Source organism: Bufo bufo, chromosome 1, assembly GCF_905171765.1.
Source record: "Bufo bufo chromosome 1, aBufBuf1.1, whole genome shotgun sequence".
Taxonomy (NCBI): Eukaryota; Metazoa; Chordata; class Amphibia; order Anura; family Bufonidae; genus Bufo; species Bufo bufo.
Window position 1 is genome coordinate 752,748,717 of NC_053389.1, and position 22,135 is coordinate 752,770,851.

The window sequence follows — 22,135 nt, forward strand, 5'->3', positions numbered from 1 at the left end:
ATATATTGATGACCTATACTCAGGATAGGTAATCAATATCCGATTGGCAGGGGTGCGACACCTGGCACCCCCACTGACAAGCTGTTTGAACAGGAGGAAACTATGGGAGCGCGGCTTCCTGTTCTTTACACGATACATCGTCTCCTGTGGAGCGGTAAGTCAGCTGTTTGGGAAGGGACCAGCACTCACCGTAGCGCCACGGGCATCTCCAGCTTTTCCTAGGCCATGTGACGTCACGTTCATCGGTCACATGACATACTGTAGGTGCAGTTCAGCCCTGTTAAAGTAAATGGGACTGGGCTACAACCTCAAGCACAGCTGCCAAACAATGTACAGAGCTGTGCTGCCTTCTCAAACAGCTGATTGGTGGAGGCCCTGGGTGTTAGACCTCTACCGGTCAGATACTGATGATCTATCCAGAGGGGAAAAAAGTCAGCTGTGATCTCAAGGATCTTTTGTGTCTAGCTTCTTACAAAGGAAGGGAGCATATACATTTTGGGTCTTATTTAGGGCTGCAGTAAACTATTATTTCAGTAATCGAGTATTCTAGCGATTTTATTTTTTATGATCGAGTAATCTAATAAGAAAAAATGAATTAATAGACTGTTTTCCTTTTATAAAAACTCATAAGACCCCCTAACATCAGTCCCCAACACCCTTCATTCCCCCCCCCCCCCCCCCGTGCAATCAGCCCAAGTGCATCAGTTCCCCCAGTGCTATCAGCTCCGTTCCCCCAGTGCCTTCAGCTCTCCCCCACCCCAGTTCCTTCAGCTCCACTCCCCCAGTGCCATCAGCCCCTTTATGCCATCCATTGCTATGTCCCAAACTCCCGCAGTGCCATCAGATCAGCCCCCTCCATGTCCTCCAGTGCCATCAGATCAGCCCCCTCCATGTCCTCCAGTGCCATCAGATCAGCTCCCTCTATGTCCCCTACTCTCCCAGTGCCATCAGATCAGTCCCCTACTCTCCCAGTGCCATCATATCAGCCCCCTCCATGTCCCCTACTCTCCCAGTGCCAGATCAGCCCCCTTCATTGCCCCCTAGTGCCATCAGATCAGCTCCTCCATGTCCCCAGCGGCAGTGAAATAAAACTTACCTTTCCTGTAGGGGCGCCGCTCCACAGCTCCTTACTCTTCTTCTCCGCACGCTGCACTTGGATCCTGACGTCACACACCGTTGGGTCATAGTGCACGTAAGCGCGCACTATGACCTGACAATGTGGCAGGATCCAGTGCAGCTTCGGTACGGGCCGGCGGGTGATCACGGACTGGTAAGTAATTGCAAGCGTTTCACACCCGCTCCGTGGTCACATGACACAAATATATACTCGATGCAAAAAATTTGCATCAGGGATTTTTTTGTGTCGAATTACTCGATTCAATCGTAATCGGTTAAGCCCTAGTCTTATTTTGTGGTTACCTGAAGTAGAGGCTGCCCCTGTTAATAATTTTTGTTCTTTAAATAGGCAGCTACGACACTAGCAAAGTCAACGCTGGAGAACCAGAACAAAAAGTCCACCACGCTGCCAGCTGATTTCCACTACGATCCAGACAATATTGCAAAGTTAAACTTGAGACCTGCAGATAGGGTAAGACTTCAGTCTCTTATGCTGCCTCTTTTCTAGGAGACGTTGTGCGCCCGTTAACTGGTTTCTGGGTTTTTCTCCCCTCCCCTTCCCCCTCATCACAGATCAAAAAAGTGACTCCTAGGAATCCTGTTTCTGAGCAAGAAGATGATATCCGAGAATATGATTATAACAACCCCAATGATACCTCAAACTACTGCCCAGCCTTGCAGGTGAGCGTTTAATTGTGTAGATGTTTCTTTTATAGAGCTATGATAGTTGACCCTGCAACTAAATTGCACCTTAACCCTTCGGATACCGGAGGTTTTTTTTTTTGGTTTTTGCGTTTTCATCTTTTTTCACTCTCTCTGTGGAGCCATATCTTTTATTTTTCCGTTCACATATTCATATGAGTGTGTGTTTGTTTTTTGTGGGATAAGTGGTACTTTCTAATCCCACCTTTTAATGTGGTATACAATGTAGTGGGAAGCGGTAAAGAAATTCAAAATGGGGTGGAATTGGGGGAAAAAAATTACAGGTTGCCCCTTAAGGCGTTCTCTATGTGGCAAAACTGACCTGTGCCCTTCATTCTCTGGGTCAGCACGATTACAAGGAAACCACATATGTATAGGTTTTAGGCTCCATTCACACGTCCGCAACGTGTTTTGCGGAGCCACGGATCCGCAAAACACGGACAGCGGCAATTTGCGGACCGCACATCGCTGGCACTATAGAATATGCCTATTCTTGTCTGCAATTGCGGACAAGAATAGGACATGTTCTATTTTTTTCAGGAACGGAATTGCGGACTCGGGAATGCCCGGGCAGCACATCGTGCTGCCCCTTAGGAATGAATGGGTCCGCAATTCTGTTCCGCAGCCATTTTGATACTTTTTTCTGTTACGGCATTCGCCGTATTGGAATTTTTTATTTTTTTGTATTTTAATAGTACAGGGTTTTTCGGACACACTGATGCCCATGATGTTGTTTTTTATTTATGTATTTTTTATTCTAACGAAATAAGGGGGTGATTTTAAATAACTAATCACCTCTTAACTGGGAAGAGCGGGCTTCCGAGTTCTTCACCGTTTACATGCCGTGATCAAATTTGAACACGGAATCTAAAGGCTTTAATGTCCGTGATCAGCATTATTTCCGGTCATGGACTTTAGCTGCAGTTCTTTGCTGTTTGAAACAGCAGAGACCCGACTGCTATGGCGCCCGCTGCACTCTCAAGCGGGCACCATGTTTAAAGACCCCACCAGCGCTGCACATGTACGGCACTGGTGGCAAAGTGGTTAAAAGGGGAAATTTAATTTGTCTGCTTAGGCCTCTTGCACATGACCGTATGCCCTCCGAGACATACGGTCCGTGAGCGGGACATATGTCCCGGGGTGGCATTGGTCGTGCGCACAGCATCATAGATTACAATGATGCTGTGCACGTTGGGCCACCTGCGGGACTATTGTCCTGCACTCCTAAGATCATATGAGTGCTGGACAATAGCCCCGTGCGCACGATCAATGCCGCTCCGGGACATATGGTCCGCTCACGGACCGTATATCGTGGAGGGCATACGGTCCTGTGCAAGAGGAAGACTTCCTCACCACAATGATTCCTGTTTATTCGCAGACAGTGCAGTGAGTGTTGACATTACACACTGGAGGTCCCTAAGATCCTTTTTTTAAGTCCTAGTTGGAAACATCAAGGGGTTGGCTTTTTAGTGTAAAAGAGGTTATGCGAATTATAACAAGTCCCACAGTGTCCCCAAATCTTTTAATCCCTCGAGATTTCCTGAACTGCCGCTCAGGTCCTTGCTGTGAGGTAGTGATGTAACTGTAATATAGCTAGATGTAAGGAACTGAGTGGCAGCACTGGAAAATTTAGGGATTTGGGGGCTCTGGAGTAGTCTGTCCACCTTTTAGGATTTACTTACAAGTTATCATTTAATCATTGTAGTCAGGAAAATATCTCTTCATTGAGTGTTCGTCCCACTTCTTCATTAAATAGGCTGATGATGATGACTATGATGATGATGGACCATTCATGGGAGCCAGAGATGAATTTACTGTGTGCAATGGGACAGAGGACAACAGGTTAAGTCTAGATGGTGAACATAACCTTATTGCAGAGCCGCAGAAGGTGAGAAGCTTAATTCAGTAATGAGAGCAGGAAGGAATGAGGTTGTTCTGTTCTACCATTTCCACCTTTTCTTGCAGGTAAACAAGATAGAAATAAATTATGCTAAAACAGCCAAAAAGATGGATATGAAGCACCTGAAAACAAGTATGTGGGGGCTACTGACCAGTGACCCACAAAAAGATGAGGTAAGCAGGCCTTGAATGGGTATTCTTAGAGAACATCTTCAGTTTCACAAGGAGAAACGATTATTGTGCAGGACTTTGCAACACATTCACTTTTCTAAATCATTGTATTAGAGAATTTAGCTTTTCACGGTTTATACTGCGGACTGCACTGAACTTGACGACAACATTTCGTTCTACTTCCTAGGCTAGTCCACGCTGAGGGTTAACACTAGTGTTGAGCAAATCCGAATTTCAGGATAAGTGCTTCGTGGTAGCGAATCTATTTAAAGAGGACCTGTCACCACTCCTGATATGTCTGTTTTATTAGCTTCATGCATTCCCCCATGTAATAGAAGTTATGAATGATTTGCTATTAGCCTTTAGTAAGGGTACAAAGGGGGTGGTAACAACTTGGGGGTGTGTACCTGCAAAGATCTCTATCCAATCAGTGCTTCCATTTTCAGACTACAGGTACACACCCCCAACTGGTTACCACTCCTCTGTACCCTTACTGCAGACTGCTAGCAATTCATTCATAACTTCTAGCAGGAATAATAAAGGAACAGCAGGCACTAGAAGTAAACAGAATTTTCAAAGAACATTACTCTTTCCAATTACTGTATATGTTCTCTAGATTTACCTGATGTTCAGTTTGATAAACATCTTTCTGCAGACATATGCCATTGTACACCTATTTAGCTGTATTCCGCTAGCATTGACTCCTTTTAAAAATAGAGTTGACTACACCTTTCACCACAGATGAGTTAAATGTATTCATTTACCAGCCAAACACTTTCCAAAAGCTATACGATGGCCTAATGATTGTCACATTAGTCACATGGAGTCCAAACATGATGTGAACCCAGACTCACACATTTTATGACTGTACCGTTGTTTTGTAGACAGTAGGCCTGCACGATATATTGCCAAAGCAATCGTATCGCGATAATCGATTGCGATATGGCGATTTGTCCGACCCAAAAATGCTGTGATTACCTACAATGATACACCCCCCGCACAGCACGGTCGGCGGGTGTATCAGAGGGAGGAGGGTCTGGCATCTGGATTATGGATGACAGTCTAATGTACCGGCCCCGCTCACGGTTGTATAATCTTATCTAACCTGCATTGTTTAATTATGTGTAATCCATCTGTATTACTTACAGCTAAGTTCCATAGCAGGGAGGAGGAGGGCGGGCGGCACGTCACTCACTAAGTCATGCACCTGCGCCGCCCACTTTATGAATGAAGCAGGCGACGCGGTCGCGTGACGCACCGGCCTCTCTCCTCTCTGCTACGGAACTTAGCTGTAAGCAATACAGCTGGATTACACATAATTATTATATTTTAACAATAGCAGTTTCATCCACAGATCCCGATTCTCTCCCCCCCCCCCCCCCCCCAATAGCAGTGTCATCCACAGATTCCCCCCCCCCCCCCCCCAATAGCAGTGTCATCCACAGATTCTCCCCCCCATAGCAGTGTCATCCACAAATTCCCCCCCCCCCATAGCAGTGTCATCCACAGAAACCTCCCCCCCCCATAGCAGTGCCGTCCACAGATGCCCCCATAACCGTGCCGTCCACAGATGCCCCCATAACCGTGCCGTCCACAGATGCCCCCATAACCGTGCCGTCCACAGATGCCCCCATAACCGTGCCGTCCACAGATGCCCCCATAACCGTGCCGTCCACAGATGCCCCCATAACCGTGCCGTCCACAGATGCCCCCATAACCGTGCCGTCCACAGATGCCCCCATAACCGTGCCGTCCACAGATGCCCCCATAACCGTGCCATCCACAGATGCCCCCATAACCGTGCCGTCCACAGCAAATAGACCTCTAGCACAATTCCCTTAAAATATTGCATATCGTTATCGCAATTTTTAGGGCCCTAATAGCAATCGCACAAAATTTCCAATATCGTGCAGCCGTAGTAGACAGCTAATTATTTGTGTCCAATTTTAGCTGCCATCTAAGAACGAAACAGAAGCTGCAGTTGTGAAGGATGAGAAAGTTTTCAGTAACATCACAAGTGATCTTCAGAAGAGGTATGGAGGAAAAGAACAAGACAGAAATTTTTTATTTGCCAGTTATACCTGTATGTGTTTTTCCTTGACAATCATTTGTTTGCTTGTGACCCTTAGGTTACCTACCACAATGGCACAGAACCTCTCTGTTCCTTTGGCCTTTGCTTGCCTGTTGCATCTTGCTAATGAAAAGGTGAGTAAGCAGAAGACCACACTAAAGTTTAAAGAAGCAAACTAGGATTTCCTTTTCTTTGCTTATATAGTGCAGAATAGGACATCATTAAAGAATGAGATAGAGAGTCTTGTGTGTTGTGTATACCTGTTTTATTTGATGTGTTATTTGTGGCTGGTCAGTCATCTTGATTCCTTCTCCCCTTAGATATGGTTTCCCATCATGTCTGGCTTTGCAGAGACCCTCACTGCACTGCACTGCTCTGTGTAATGGCAGCCATGACAGATTAGTGACACATCTGCCACCCCTCACTGCAGGGTCTCCATGTGATACATTTTGAACCTGTCTACCCTCTCTGCCCTGTCCTATCTCTCTCCCCTGTCAGCGCTTACATGCAGGAAGCAGGGAGTCCAGTGTGAAGCTACATCCCATAGAACTACATTGGTGAGTCAGCACACACAGATAGTACAGACAGGCAGTGTGAGTCAGGAGGTTTATATAACTGCAGCCAATCACTGTATACACTTCTCTGCTATATATCTCCACCCTTACTACTTTAGATAGGTAAGACATTATGTCTTCAACAGAATACAGGGATATATAGAGGGACATGGAGAGTGGAAGGGCTTAAGAGCTGCCAGGAGGGATTTGATTGGTGGTGATCTTCCTGTAGTTCACAGGAAGTCGGCCACAGCGGAGAGACTGAGTTCCTGTTTACACATTAGAGCAAGGAGTCAGACTTAAGAACACACATGACTAGGTTCCCATAATGAAAATGTTCAAAATGTATGGATGTAACTGTGGTGGGGTGTAACAAATTACACTGCTAGAATACTGGTGATGAGTAAGTAATGTATGTAAAATAGCATAAAAATGAGTGCATCCTTAATAACATACAGCACACTTCAAGAGAATACTTAAAGGGGCAGTTAGATCTCAGACATTGGGGGCATATCGCTAGAACAGAGCCTGCAAAAAGATGCCGCCTTCCATTCATTTCTGTGAGACTGCTGACTATTAAATCAGCCTGATAGAAGTGAATGGAGTGTTGGCCGCTACCATTCATTTCATTGGGACTACCAAAAATTGCCAACTGCAATGCTTTGCTATTTTTGGCATTCTTGGAGATGAATGGAGAGCAGCTGCGCACTCCTTCACTTTGAGGTCTCTGTTCTAAAGATATGGGACCTGCACTTATCAGACATTGGGGGCATACCTAGCTATATGCCCCCAATGTCTGAGATTATACAACCCATTTAACTTGCGGCCTTGTCTTACCTACGAAGAATCCAGCATCTGCCCTTCTCTCCTGTGTGTGAAGACTCCACAATGTCCGCCCAGAAGTGGAGGTACCGCGGCTTCACTCACAGGCCAACGGCCTGGTTTAATAGGGTTGATCATTCTGACAGGCTTTTTATATTTTCAAGATATCTGCTTGCTGTATTTCAGTAGAAAATTTGATTGTGTCCCTCTATTGCAGGGATGAGCAACCTTTGGCACACCACCTGCTGTGGAACTAAAACGCCCAGCATGCATACTTACACAGCTGGTCTAGTATCTTCCATAGAAGTGAAAGGAGGATTGTGGGAGTTGTAGTTTCAGAAGAGCTGGAGAACCGGAGGTTGCTCATCCCTGACCTATTGGGTGCTAATCTGTCATGGTCATGCGATGGAAGCAGGTGCAACACAGTACAGCTGTGTCCTGTAATGAGCCATGTACACTTTTCCCTGGAAGAAGTTAATACTGAAAGTGTACATGGCTGTATGTACTGGAAAATTGTATTGTATTTTAATGATGCAAAGAATAACCTTTATTTGCTTGAATTAATATTCCCCTGTCAGCTTGACCAGTATTAGCAAATACTTACTTCATGGGGATTACAATTATATAGTAAAACGGACATGTCTGGACAGGTGACAAGGCCTCTTTGTGAGGTCTGATTATTTGGTTGCAGCTTGTTGTGCTTGACCTGTTGGGATCCACAATCCTCAGGTTTTTTTTATTTATTTTTTTGTGTTTTTCTCTTTTCTAGAATTTAAAGCTGCAAGAAGTGGATGATTTGTCAGATGTGATAATAATGCAAGGAGAATGACCTCCCGTACTCACTGACCTCGTACAAGAATCAGCCATACGACTATGAAAAGTAAATGTTTCAGGATCGTTCCATTCCCAGTGGACGGCAGAGACACCTCTGTAAATAATGTATTTATGTGACATTTTTACATTTTTTATTCTTTTCCTCTACATATATAAAAAAAAAAGAAAGCAAAAATAAAACTTGTCAACTAAAATCCAGTCCTTAATATGACACCGACAAAACATTTACAAGAGGGAACTGAATGGGATGAGTTTTTCCTCATAGTTTGGGTTCGCTGCTGTCAAGAAGGGGAGAACCAGGAAGTGCACCTGTCCGAGCTTTTGTACTTCTGCTTTCCAGTCCCTGTGATCCGCTGCTGCCTGGAGGCAAATTCTGTGTCGAGGTTCTGAAGGGAACACAACAGCATGTGTCATCAGAAGGACCTATAGAATTTCTGGAACTGTTCACCAAAAGTTTTATATGACCCTGTACCTCTACTAAGACGTAGACGCTCCTGCCACTGCTCTGAATCCATCCTATGTTCGGCATCCAACCGTTGTCATTTTTTGATTACCTGATCGTGAAGAGTTCTCATTTCCTGTATTTGCTTGTAGAAGGAACACCTATTCATGAATTAAAACGGGGAAATTTAACTCCACCCTATTCAACCAATATTAGGAAACTGCATACATAGCAATTCCTTTTTTTTAATAGAAAATCTGTGGGATTTATGTAAGTCAGTACAGAATTCAATGCATAGGGTGAAATCTGGGGCATTCTGGACTTTGAAGTGAAGGAGGCAGTCCTATCAGTGATTGACAGCTCTCTGTATACACAGAGGGAAGGCTGTCAATCACTTCAAAGCCCAGAACGAGCAGGAATATAAATAAATAAATTACAAGTTTTACAGAATCTTTTCTTATAAAACTATATATCTGCTCAGCTCCCCTTGCTCCATAACATGCTGCCTGCAGATTAATTCACATTTTCATGATGACAGGTTGCCTTTAGGGCCCTGCAACACTGATCACATGACTTGTCACGGCCAGGATAGCAGAGTAGGAGTAGAGTAGTAATGGATGCTGATTTTTTTTTTTTGTAACTCGCGCAGCAATCCTATTCATGACTACGGGATCACTGCTGTACTGCTATCCTGGCTGTGACACGTCGTGTGACCTGTGTAGCCATTCCCTTAAGGCTACATTCACTTGGCCACCGCTACCATAGAAAATGCCTATTCATGTCCGCAATTGCAGACAAAAATAGGACATGCTCTATCTTTTTAGCGGAGCCGTGGAATGGAACTACGGATGCGGATAGCACACTGTTGCAGCCCCATAAAAATGAATGGGTCCACCACTGGGACCCGCACCTATATAGGAAATGGAGCCCGAAAGTGGTGGCTGGAGGACTCTGGTCCTGCCACCACCAAGCGCTCTCCCCATAGAAGTGAATGGGAGGGCACCACGCATGACTGGCTGCCTATCCTACTTCAATGGGCCCGGCGGAAGTAGCCGAGCCATCGCTCAGCTATTTTTGGTGGCCCCATAGAAAATGAATGAGGGAGGGCTACTTATGCACAGTGCGCCCTCCACCACTTTTGAGTCTCTCTTCTCGATATAGGTGCAGGGACCCGCACCTATCAGACTATCATCTGAGATGAGACAACGCCTTTAAAGAGGACCTTTCACCAGAATAAAGCATCTAAACTAACTATACAGACGTGTAGAGCGGCGCCCAGGGATCCCCCTGCACTTACTGTTATACCTGGGCGCCGCTCCGTTCGCCCGGTAGAGCCTCCGGTATCTTCATAGTTAGGCTCCACCCAGGTGGAACCTGCCGCGGTCTCCTCCTATGCTGTAGCGCTGGCCAATCGCAGCGCTCAGCTCATAGCCTGGGGGGCCGCTTGCTCGACTTTCGGGAGTTGTGGCGTGCAAGCGTGGACGACGCATGGGTCCTGGAGATTGTCTCCTCCGGTTACAGGATAGAGTTTTCCACTCTTCCTTCGGGTCGGTTTTTCATGTCATGTCCCCCCAAGTCTCCCGCAAAGGCGGCAGATTTTTTTTCCGGGCCATTCATTCCCTTCAATCCCTCGGAGTGATCATTCCAGTCCCCGATTCGGAACGCTTCCAGGGATTTTATTCAAATCTTTTTACGGTCCCCAAGAAGGACGGCTCCCTCCACCCTATCCTGGATCTGAAGGCCTTGTTCATACCTGGCACTTCCGCATGGACTTGCTCAGGTCGGTGATTGGGAGGAGGGTGAATTTTTTGTTGTCCATCGACATACAGGACACATACCTCCATATTCCCATTGCCATGGCCCATTAGCGGTTCCTTTGCTTTGCGGTGGGTTCTCTGTATCACCCTGTCTGTCCTGTCTCAGTTCGGGTGGCTGGTCAACTATCCCAAGTCCTCCCTGGTTCCCCGCCAGAGAATGGATTTCCTGGGCATGACCATAGACACTCGCCTCTGTCGAGTGTTCCTTCCCCAGGACAAAGTGGTGGATCTCCAAGATGCAGTGGTTTGCCTTCGCAAGCCGTCCCCTCTACCTCTTTGGACGTGCATGTGGGTTTTGGGCCGGATGGTTGCCTCTTTCGAGGCAATTCCACTCCAGGCCTCTTCAGCTGGCGATCCTGTGCAGCTGGGCCTTGACCATCTGGTTCGTCTTCCCCATCTCGTCCACAAGGAGTTGTGCTTGTGGCTTCTACCTCGCATCCTATCTCTGGGCAAGTCCTTTCTTCCCCCTTGTTGGTGGGTGATCTCCACGGATGCCAGCCTGACTGGGTGGGGAGCAGTCTTCGGGCCCCTCTCTGCTCAGGGCCTGTGGTCAGCAGCGGAATCCTCCCTGCACATCAATATTCTGGAGCTCAGGGCGATTTTTCTGGCTCTCTCTCATTGGACACACCTTCTCTCCGGTCTTCCGGTCCGAATCCAGATGGACAACTTCACTGCGGTGGCGTACCTAAATCATCAGGGGGGCACCAGAAGTGTGAGGGTCATGGAAGAGGCCTCACGCATACTTCGGTGGGCGGAGTCCTTTGTTCCGGTCCTCTCCGCAGTCCACATTCCCGGGGTTGACAATTAGGCAGCAGACTCACTCAGTTGCCAAAGCCCCGACCCGGGCGAGTGGTCCCTTCACCCAGAGTTGTTTCTTCGACTCTGTCAGCGTTGGGGCACGCTGCACATAGACCTTTTCGCCTCCCCTCTCAACCACAAGGTACTGCGATACTTCGCGAGGTCCCTGGACCCTCAGGCGCTGGCCTCGGATGCTCTGGGCCTTTCTTGGTCCCAGTTCAGTCTCTTGTACCTCTTTCCTCCCATTCCGCTCCTTCCCAGGGTTCTCAAGCGCCTGAAGTCAGCCCGGGTTCCGGTGATTCTGGTGGCCCCGGACTGGCTTTGCCGAGCATGGTACGCGGATCTTCTGTTCCCACTCGCAGACGCGCCGTGGCGTCTCCCTCTACGTCCCGACCTCCTTTCCCAAGGTCCACTACTCCACCCGAGTTTACATCGGCTGCGTTTAACGGCGTGGCTGTTGAGGCCGCGGTACTGAGGTTCTGCAGTCTCTCGGAGTCTGTTATTCAGACTATGCTCCACGCACGCAATCCCCAGTCTTCCAGAATTTATCATCGTACCTGGAAGACTTTTATTTTTCCTGGTGTGAGGCTGCTCAGTTTCACCCTCTACCTTTCTATTCCCAGAGTCTTGTCTTTCCTCCAGGCGGGCCTTGACAAGGGCCTTCGGCTGGCCTCTCTCAAGGGTCAGATTTCGGCCCTATCTGTTCTTTTCCGGAAACCCCTGGCTTCTCGCTGCCAAGTGAGAACCTTTCTGCAGGGGGTCGCTCACCGCGTTCCGCCTTTTCGTCCTCCTGTGGAACCGTGGGACTTGAACATTGTTCTGGACGCTCTTCAGGTCTCTCCCTTTGAGCCTTTAAGGATATTTCTCTTTCCTTTGTCTCGTTTAAGGTCGCCTTTCTTGTTGCGATTAATTCTATTTGCAGAGTTTCTGAACTTGCTGCGCTCTCTTGCAGATCCCTTTTCTTAGTGTTTCATCAGGATAAGGTGGTTCTGCGTCCGGTCCCTTCCTTTCTCCCTAAGGTGGTGTCCTCATTGGCTATTCTGCTATCCATTCGAATGGTAGTTTTTCGCTATCTTCCACATCTTTCAGGTTTTGGTTGCCATTTTAAAGCATTTGCGATCATTTTAGCTGAGTAGGCTATCATTTTCTGCACTTCTTTATGTTTTCCCCTCTCTAATCAACTTTTTAATCAAGGTACGCTGTTCTTCTGAACAATGTCTGTCTGTAACGACAATTTTCCTCAGAATTTCAGAGGGAAATGCACTGTAACCAGCATGTACAACATTTGCTGCCTTCCTTCCTTAAAGGGTTTCTGTCATGGGAAAAATTGTCATGTAGCTGACTGACATTAGTGATGTGCTAATGTCAGCAGTACATAACAGTATGTTTGTTAACTCCCTGCCTGCCGCCGTTTTCTTAAAAATCTGACTTTTATAATATGCTAATGAAGCCTCTAGGTGCTATGAGGGTGTTGCTGCAGCACCTAGAGGCTCGGTCTACTCGCCTTCTGGCACGCCCGCTTGACGTCCTCTGCATTGTCCTAATAATCCCGCGCCTGCGCCGTCCCATTTAGTATTCGGCGCAGTGAGTGACGGACGCTCGGCTGCTGCCGGCTTCCTCACTGCGCCTGTGCGGATTACGTCACAGGCCTGCCTGGCAGCAGCCGAGCGTCCTTCACTCACTTCGCTTGCACCGAATACTAAACGGGACGGGTCAAGAGCGGGATTATGAGGACGATGCAGCGAAGAAGGATGTCAATCAAGTGGGCGTACCTAAAGGCGAGTAGACCGAGCCTCTAGGTGCTGCAACAACGCCGTCATAGCACCTAGAGGCTTCATTAGCATATTATAAAAGTCTGTTTTTTAAGAGAACGGTGGCAGGCAGGGAGTTAGCAAACATAATGTTATGTACAGTAGTGGCCAAAAGTTTTGAGAATTACATAAATATTGGAAAAGTTGCTGCTTAAGTTTTTATAATAGCAATTTGCATATACTCCAGAATGTTATGAAGAGTGATCAGATGAATTGCATAGTCCTTCTTTGCCTTGAAAATTAACTTAATCCCCAAAAAAAACTTTCCACTGCATTTCATTGCTGTCATTAAAGGACCTGCTGAGATCATATAAATATATAAAAAATAGAGAAACTGTAAGGAATGTATGCTAAAAAAAACACAACACACAACATAAATAAACTAGGCCGATGGATCTTACAAATAACTGAAGACAGAAATGAGAATGGGCCTTTTAAAGCAATTTTTGGGTTCCTGTTTCCTGTCCAGGTAAGGTGCTGTCATGGGCTCATGGAAAACCGATTACCAGTAAGTGTAATCTTGATTTTTATTTATTTTTTCTTTACAACCACGTGCTTCTAAATTCTATGAAACACTTGTTGGGTCAAAGTGCTCACTACACCCTTGAAAAATTCCTTGGGGGTGTAGTTTCCAAAGTGGGTTTGTTTTTTTGTTTTTTTTAGGCTCAGTTCAGACCTGAGCGTTTTACAGCGCGTTCCTACGCGCTGTAAAACGCTCAACAAGGAGAAACCAATGCTTCCCTATGGGAATGGTTCTCACCTGGGCGTTTTACAGCGCGTACGATCGCGCTGTAAAACGCCCGACGCTCAAACAAGTACAGGAGCGTTTTTTTGGGCGCTTGTTGCGCGTTCCCGTACATAGACTTTCGGGAACGCGCGACACTGTGTGTACACTTGTCTCTGTATGCGCGATTGTAAACGCCCGTACAATCGCGCATACAGAGCGCTCCTTTCAGAACGCTCAGGTCTGAACTGGGCCTTAGGGTTTTCACTACCTCAGGGTTTCTTTAAATGTGACTTGGCGCCCAAAATCCATTCTAGCAAAATCTGCCCTCCAAAGGCCATATGGTGGTGTACCTACACAGTAGTTTACGAGAACATATGGGGTGTTGCCGTATTTAGTACAAAATGGTTAACAAATTATGAGGTGCTTTTTCTCCTGTTGCCCCTTATGAAAATGAAAAAATTGGGACTTATGCAACATTTTATTGGAAGATATAACATTTTTCATTTTTACAGCCAAGTGTTTCTAAATTTTATGAAACGCCTGTGGGGTCAAATTGGTCACTACACCCCTAAATAAATTCCTTGAGGGTGTAGTTTCTAAAATGCAGTCACTTATAGGGGGTTTCCACTATACAGGTACCTTAGGGTCCAAGGGGGTAGCTAAAGATTTAAGAGCCCTGGTGTAAGAGTTAGGCCTCCTGCACACGAATGTAGGTGTCCCGTTGCCATATTGCGGACACCGTTCCATCTGAATTCTGCATCACAGATGCGGACCTATTGACTTGAAGGGGTCCGCAAATCCAGAGATGAGGAACGAAACCCTACGGAAGCACTACGGAGTGCTTCCGTGGGTTCCGTTCCGTGCCTCTGCACCGCAAAAAGATAGAACTTGCTCTATCTTTTTGCGGAACAGACGGATCGCGGACCCCATTTAAGTGAATGGGGTCGCGATCCGCATGCGGCTGTCCCACAGTTGGTGCCCGTGCACGGGCCACACACGTTTGTTTGTAGAAGGCCTTAAGCTTGGGCCCCCTTCCCTCAGTACTTTGTGGCCTTCATGCTGCCTAAGGCAAAAATTGAAACGGCACCCCCCCATGCCAAATTCTCAACTTAACCCCTTCCCTCCAGCCAGAGGTGTAACCTGAACAGCATGCACTTTCTATAATACTGGTGTCTTCTTATGCGGCACAAGGGTCTTTGGACCCCCTCAGGCTCTTGGGCCCGGTAGCGACTGCTACCTCTGCACCCCCTATAGCTGCACTCATGTTAAGATCTCTTCCGGCAAAATCTGCATGCCAAAAACATGAGCCTTGTGGTCTGCTCATTCAACTGTTCATACCCACATAATAAATATTGAGGTTTGTTTGGCTGTTAAACCTTGATGTTCTACATGTAAAAAAAAATTAAAATGGTAAATCTGCAAAGAAATTTGAATTTTTTTTTTTTATTCCTGTGGAGCATCTGAAGGGGTAAAAAAGTTTGTAAAAATCAGCTTTGAATAATTTTGGTGGAGTAGTTTCTAAAATGGGGCCATTTATGAGTGGTTCCTATAATGTAAGCACCTCAAATTGACTTCATAACTGAATTGATCCTTTACAACAGGGGTGGGGAACCTTTTTGCTGCCCAGGGCCATTTAGATATTTGTAACTTCGTTCGTGGGCCATACAAAATTTTCAAATTTGACTGCTATATTTGGTCAAATATATACCGGTAAGTGACAGGGGTAAGAAAAAATCTAGAGCACTGTATTTTTGCAGCACAAAATGGCGCCTGCACTATATATTACAAATAGTACAGGTGCCATTTGACCACATATAGCAGTCTAATTTTTAAGATTAGAATGTTATATATTTAGTTCTTTATTTGGCATTAATGGAAGCCAAGCTAAACCCAGAGGGGTCCAGAGAGGGGTTCACCCAGCTTTCACTCTCCCTGCCTCTTTCTTTGCAACTGTCCCTTTCTCAGCCTCAGATTTGCCCCCCACCTCCATCAGCCTCCTATCAGACCTCCCAGCCTACATCAGCCTCATATCTAACCCTCCCCAGCCTTAGATCAGACCCCCAACCTCAGATCAGACCCTCCTTAGCCTCATATCAAACCCCCCATCCTCATATCAGACCCCCAATAGGCCCCCTAGCCTCAGATCAGACACCCATCAGACCCTCCCCTCTCCATTAGCCTCAGATCAGACATTTAAAATACGTAAAAAAAATAAACTTACCTCTCCAGCTCCAGACGGCGCTGCCACTTGGCAGATTCACTTCCCCTTCCTAGTCTTCTCGCCGTGCTGTACTGTGACCTGACAGCGCACAGCATCAGGTCATAGTGCGCGTCTACGTGCACTATGTCCGGACGCTGTACGTGTCAGGACACAGTGTGGGGCCGGAAGAAGACCAGGGAAGGTGAGGACAGCCAAAGCAGAGAAATAAAAATTTAGAAAATAGCAAATTTTTCCAAATGTTATATAAGCAGGGCCGATCCTAGGGTCACAGGCGCCTGGGTGCAGAAATATTTCTGGCGCCCCCCACATGGGCGTGGTTATCTTACTAACTCCTCCCCTTTACAATGTTTCTATGGCAACAACTTCAGCCCCACGAATCGGCGGCTCGGCTGCTCGGCTTAAAAAAAAAAAAGAAGTCCCGGCGGCTCGCTCGGCCAGGGCCGGACTGGGGATAAAAACCAGCCCTGGAAAAAGTTGCACACCAGCCCCACAGCATTGCGTCATTATTTACTTGTTTATAATAGGAGAAAGCATTCATTTTAAAACACGTGTGTAAACACGAATATGAACTTTGCCCCACGATAGCTCTTTTGTAGAACCCCCATAAAAACTTACAGTTACTTGACTTGGCCCTTGGGGATCTCGGACGCCACTTCAACACTTTGGCCGGGGGCTCGGCGGAGCTGATGTTGTGCTTTAACCTAATGAGAAAGATTTCATAATAAGGATTTGGAGAAAGGGCAGAGGGATAGCAGAGCAGGGAGAGGCTGGTGCTGCTACTAGGGGGTCATACCATGGGGGAGTAATAAAGCCCACCATAATGCCCCCCCAGTAGTAATAATTCTCCTTATAATATGCAAAACATTTGTAATGCCCCCAGTTGAGCTAATGTTCCCATAATGTGCCAATATAAAATACCCCTTCTCAGTGCCCCCGTAGATGACCCCCATAGTGCCCCCCCCTTCCCCATAGTACCCACCATAATGTGTCCCAGTATAAAATGCCCCTATACAGAGCCCCCATATAAAATATCTTCTTTTTTAGCCTCAGTAGATGCCCCTATAGTGCCCCCCAATAATCTGCAGTAAGATGTGCCCCCATAGATGCCCCCAATCATGTGCCAGTAATAAGAGCCCCCCCACCATCATGTGCCAGTAGCCAGAGCCCCCCCATATCATGTCAGTAGCCAGAGCCCCCCCATATCATGTGTCAGTAGCCAGAGCCCCCCATATCATGTGCCAGTAGCCAGAGTGCCCCCAATCATGTGCCAGAAATAAGAGCCCCCCCACCATCATGTGCCAGTAGCCAGAGCCCCCCATATCATATGCCAGTAGCCAGAGCCCCCCCATATCATGTGCCAGTAGCCCCCCTATGTGCCAGTAGCCCTCCTTATCATGTGCCAGTAGCCCTCCTTATCATGTGCCAGTAGCCCCCCTTATCATGTGCCAGTAGCCCCCTTATCATGTGCCAGTAGCCCCCCTTATCATGTGCCAGTAGCCCCCCATATCATGTGCCAGTAGCCAGAGCCCCCCCCCATATCATGTGCCAGTAGCCAGAGCCCCCCCCCCACCATCATGTGCCAGTAGCCAGAGCCCCCCCATATCATGTGTCAGTAGCCAGAGCCCCCCCATATCATGTGTCAGTAGCCAGAGCCCCCCATATCATGTGCCAGTAGCCAGAGTGCCCCCAATCATGTGCCAGAAATAAGAGCCCCCCCACCATCATGTGCCAGTAGCCAGAGCCCCCCCATATCATGTGCCAGTAGCCAGAGCCCCCCATATCATGTGCCAGTAGCCCCCCTTATGTGCCAGTAGCCCCCCTATGTGCCAGTAGCCCCCCTTATCATGTGCCAGTAGACCCCCTTATCATGTGCCAGTAGCCCACTTATCATGTGCCAGTAGCCCCCCTTATCATGTGCCAGTAGCCCCCCATATCATGTGCCAGTAGCCAGAGCCCCCCCCCTTATCATGTGCCAGTAGCCAGAGCCCCCCCCCCATATCATGTGCCAGTAGCCAGATCCCCCCCATTATCATGTGCCAGTAGCCAGAGTGCCCCCATATCATGTGCCAGTAGCCAGAGTGCCCCCATATCATGTGCCAGTAGCCCCCCATATCATGTGCCAGTAGCCCCCCTTATCATGTGCCAGCCCAGTAGTCCCCCCTTATCATGTGCCAGCCCAGTAGTCCCCCCTTATCATGTGCCAGCCCAGTAGCCCCCCTTATCATGTGCCAGCCCAGCCCAGTAGTCCCCCCTTATGTGCCAGCCCAGTAGCCCCCCTTATGTGCCAGCCCAGTAGCCCCCCTTATCATGTGCCAGCCCAGTATTGTACCTATATAAAAAAAAAAAAAAAAATAATACACTTATACTTACCTCCAGCAATGCGATGCGATGCAGGCCACCTCTTCCGTCTGTGTCCCTCGCTATACGGCTCAGGCGACGCGATGACGTCATCGCGCCATCACCGGCCTCTGATAGGCTGCCAGCACTAAGCCGGCAGCCTATCAGAGGAACAGGAGGGGACACACCTCTCCCTCCTCTGCCGCAGCACAGACAGGCATCTGTATTGCCGTCCTGAGGACGGCAATACAGATGACTATGGAGATGAGCGCTTCCGCAATGGAGGCGCTCATCTCCTGCTCTGCCCTGCCGCCGGCCGCGGCCGCCCCCACTTGTCACCAGGGCCGCAGCGCTGGGGTGCGGGGCACCCACTGCACCCCGTGTAGGATCGGCCCTGTATATAAGTTCAGGATTTTTTTTATAAATAAAGGTAAAGCATATCATCTCAAATTTACCACTAACATGAAGTACGGTGTGTTACGAGAAAATGCTGTACCAGAATCGCTTGGTTAAGTAAAAGTATTCAAAGGTTATTACCACATAAAATGACTATCCTGAAAGGGTTAAACCAACCTAAAGAGGAAGATTCATGAAAACTGACTTTGTTGCCTATAACAACCAGTCACAGCACAGCTTTCATTTTTCCAGAGCAGAATTTGTTTAACTACAGGCCTTTACTACAGGCACATTGCTGCTCCTTTCTGTGCACTCCGAGATTGGCTAAATGCTGGCATAGCACATGGGTACCCTGTAAGCATGTGCTATGCCAGGTTTAGCTGAGCAGAGCGGGCTACAAGTCCTGCATGTAAGCTTTTAGCGAAGCAGGCACAGGCAGGAGCCGCTAAAGGGTACCCATGTGCTATGCCAGCATTTAGCCAAGTTCAGGGGGCACAGGCAGGAGCAGCAATGTGTGCTCCTGCCCGTACTCCATTCTCTGCGGCCCCATCGATACAGTGCAGAGTCCGTACTCCGTACACCTCTGACAAGTCGGCGACGTGCCAGAAGAGTGAATTTAAAGCGTGCTGGAAATCAGGGCTTTAGGGGGTAGAAGTTAACCTCAATAAAGCATATTAGAAAAAAAAAATTTCAGGGCATTTGGGACATTTAAAAAAAAACTTGAATAAAAGTTTAGTTACTCTTTTAAGTGTAAAAGTTGTGTTGCTAGGGAGAGTCTGTCTTCAGCATTTTACTGAGCGCTGAAGACACCTGGGTGTAACAAGTCAGGTAGGCAGGGTGATGGGGCACATGTACATGTCAGTGACAGGATCTGTATGTTAGGCCTCATGCACATAAACATATTTTCATTCCGTTTTTTTGTGGACCGTATACGGAACCATTCATTTCAATGGGTACGCAAAAAAAGGAAGGTACTCCGTGTGCATTCCGTTTCCATATGTCTGGATTTCCGTTCCTAACTGTTCTATTAGGAGCCAGCTGCTCCATTCCGCAAAAGACGGAATGCACCGCAAAATACATACGGTCGTGTGCATGAGGCCTTAGGCTATTTTCACACTGGCGTTTTGGCTTTCTGTTTGTGAGATCCGTTCAGGGCTCTCACAAGCGGTCCAAAACGGATCAGTTTTGACCTAATGCATTCTGAATGGAAAAGGATCCGCTCAGAATGCATCAGTTTGTCTCCGTTCAGTCACCATTCCGCTCTGGAGGCGGACACCAAAACACTGCCTGCAGCGTTTTGGGTTCCGCCTGACGAAGCGGAGCCAAGCGGATCGGTCCTGGCACACAATGTAAGTCAATGAGGACGGATCCGTTTTCTCTGACACAATCTGGCAGTTTGAGAGGTGGGGTCAAATCTACCCCTCCCATGTTACCGGGCAGTTCAGTGTATAATTTTGAAAAGTCGGTGATTGGATATATTAAGTCCCTAATACAGTCAGGTCCATAAATATTGGGACATCAACACAATTCTAACATTTTTGGCTCTATACACCACCACAATGGATTTGAAATGAAACGAACAAGATGTGCTTTACCTGCAGACTGTCAGCTTTAATTTGAGGGTATTTACATCCAAATCAGGTGAACGGTGTAGGAATTACAACAGTTTGCATATGTGCCTATCTGGTAGTTCACAGTATTAGGCCCCTTTCACACGAGCGAGTATTCTGCGCGGATGCGATGCGGGAGGTGAACGCATTGCACCCGCACTGAATACCGACCCATTCATTTCTATGGGGCTGTGCACACGAGCGGTGATTTTCACGCATCACTTGTGCGTTGCGTGAAAATCGCAACATGCTCCTCTTTGTGCGTTTTTCACGTAACGCAGGCCCCATAGAAATGAATGGGGTTGCGTGAAAATCGCAAGCATCCGCAAGCAAGTGCGGATGCGGTGCGATTTTTACGCATGGTTGCTAGGAGACGATCGGGATGGAGACCCGATCATTATTATTTTTCCTTATAACATGGTTATAAGGGAAAATAATAGCATTCTGAATACAGAATGCATAGTAAAACAGCGCTGGAGGGGTTAAAAAATAAAATAAAAAATCATTTAACTCACCTTAATCCACTTGATCGCGTAGCCCGGCATCTGCTTCTGTCCCTTTACTGAATAGGACCTGTGGTGAGCATTAATTATAGTTCAAGGACCTGTGATGACGTCACTCCGGTCATCACATGGTACGTCACATGATCTTTTACCATGGTGATTCACCATGGTCAAAGATCATGTGAAGTACCATGTGATGACCGGAGTGACGTCATCACAGGTCCTTGAACTATAATTAATGCTCACCACAGGTCCTATTCAGTAAAGGGACAGAAGCAGATGCCGGGCTACGCGATCAAGTGGATTAAGGTGAGTTAAATGATTTTTTATTTTTTTTAACCCCTCCAGCGCTGTTTTACTATGCATTCTGTATTCAGAATGCTATTATTTTCCCTTATAACCATGTTATAAGGGAAAATAATACAATATACAGAACACCGATCCCAAGTCCGAACTTCTGTGAAGAAGTTCGGGTTTGGGTACCAAACATGTGCGATTTTTCTCACGCGAGTGCAAAACGCATTACAATGTTTTGCACTTGCGCGGAAAAATCGCGGGTGTTCCCGCAACGCACCCGCACATTTTCCCGCAACGCCCGTGTGAAAGAGGCCTTACTGAAGGTGAGAAAGTAAATTTGTCATTAAGGCTACTGCCAAAGGTGGAAATATAGATTAGGATAAAAAGTTTTTTTTATGAGAAGGAAGCAATATGCCAACTATCCAATGTAAATACCTTTGAACTATTACCAGAAGATGCTACCAAAATGTATCAAATGGAATTGCAGTCCCGGATGAGGAAAGGATTTGAATTTGGTGTTGTATCCAAGGAGTTAGCAGAACAGTTACGGTATTCCCCTTAAGACATAGCAACATAGTTTGTAGGGCTAAAAAAAGACCTTTGTCATCCAGCTGAGCCATGTACTACAGCTTCACCACACTGAGATCTGCTCAGAAATCTAATCTACATATCACTGCTTTATTCACAGGCACAACATATAATGACAATAGCAATATGTGTTAGTTTATAAGCATAGAAAAATTATACATCTCTATCTGGTAATGCTATAGCTTTGTGTTAAGTGCATGTTTTGCATGTAGGTATCCCAGGTTTGAATCCTGGGAGAGACTTCCAGGTTTTTTTCTTCAGATATTTTTTTCTTCCACATTTAACCCATAATAAATGTATATTTCCTTATATTGAGAATAATGTTTTTAGGCTTAAAAAACTAATAAATATTGCAGGTAATAAACCAGTAATAATTTTCAAGTTTCTAAGCAACCCCCCACTATTCTCAATATAGTAAG

The 22,135-nt window shown here is 46.9% G+C and overlaps 1 protein-coding gene across 2 annotated transcripts in view; it reads left to right on the top strand.

Annotated features, from left to right (window-relative positions):
• Positions 1-8,363, top strand: part of NCAPH (non-SMC condensin I complex subunit H) — a 49,260-nt gene extending 40,897 nt beyond the window's left edge. Inside the window, exons 12-18 of one of the 2 annotated variants that reach the window (XM_040414484.1) lie at positions 1,466-1,588; positions 1,690-1,797; positions 3,575-3,706; positions 3,784-3,892; positions 5,837-5,921; positions 6,018-6,093; positions 8,105-8,363. In XM_040414484.1, the coding sequence (XP_040270418.1) occupies positions 1,466-1,588; positions 1,690-1,797; positions 3,575-3,706; positions 3,784-3,892; positions 5,837-5,921; positions 6,018-6,093; positions 8,105-8,164 (693 nt within the window). In that variant the 3' untranslated portion in view covers positions 8,165-8,363. Of the gene's footprint in view, positions 1-1,465; positions 1,589-1,689; positions 1,798-3,574; positions 3,707-3,783; positions 3,893-5,834; positions 5,922-6,017; positions 6,094-8,104 lie in introns of those variants that run through there. The other variant, XR_005775641.1, reaches the window with a different exon arrangement.
• Positions 8,364-22,135: the final 13,772 nt, after the last annotated feature.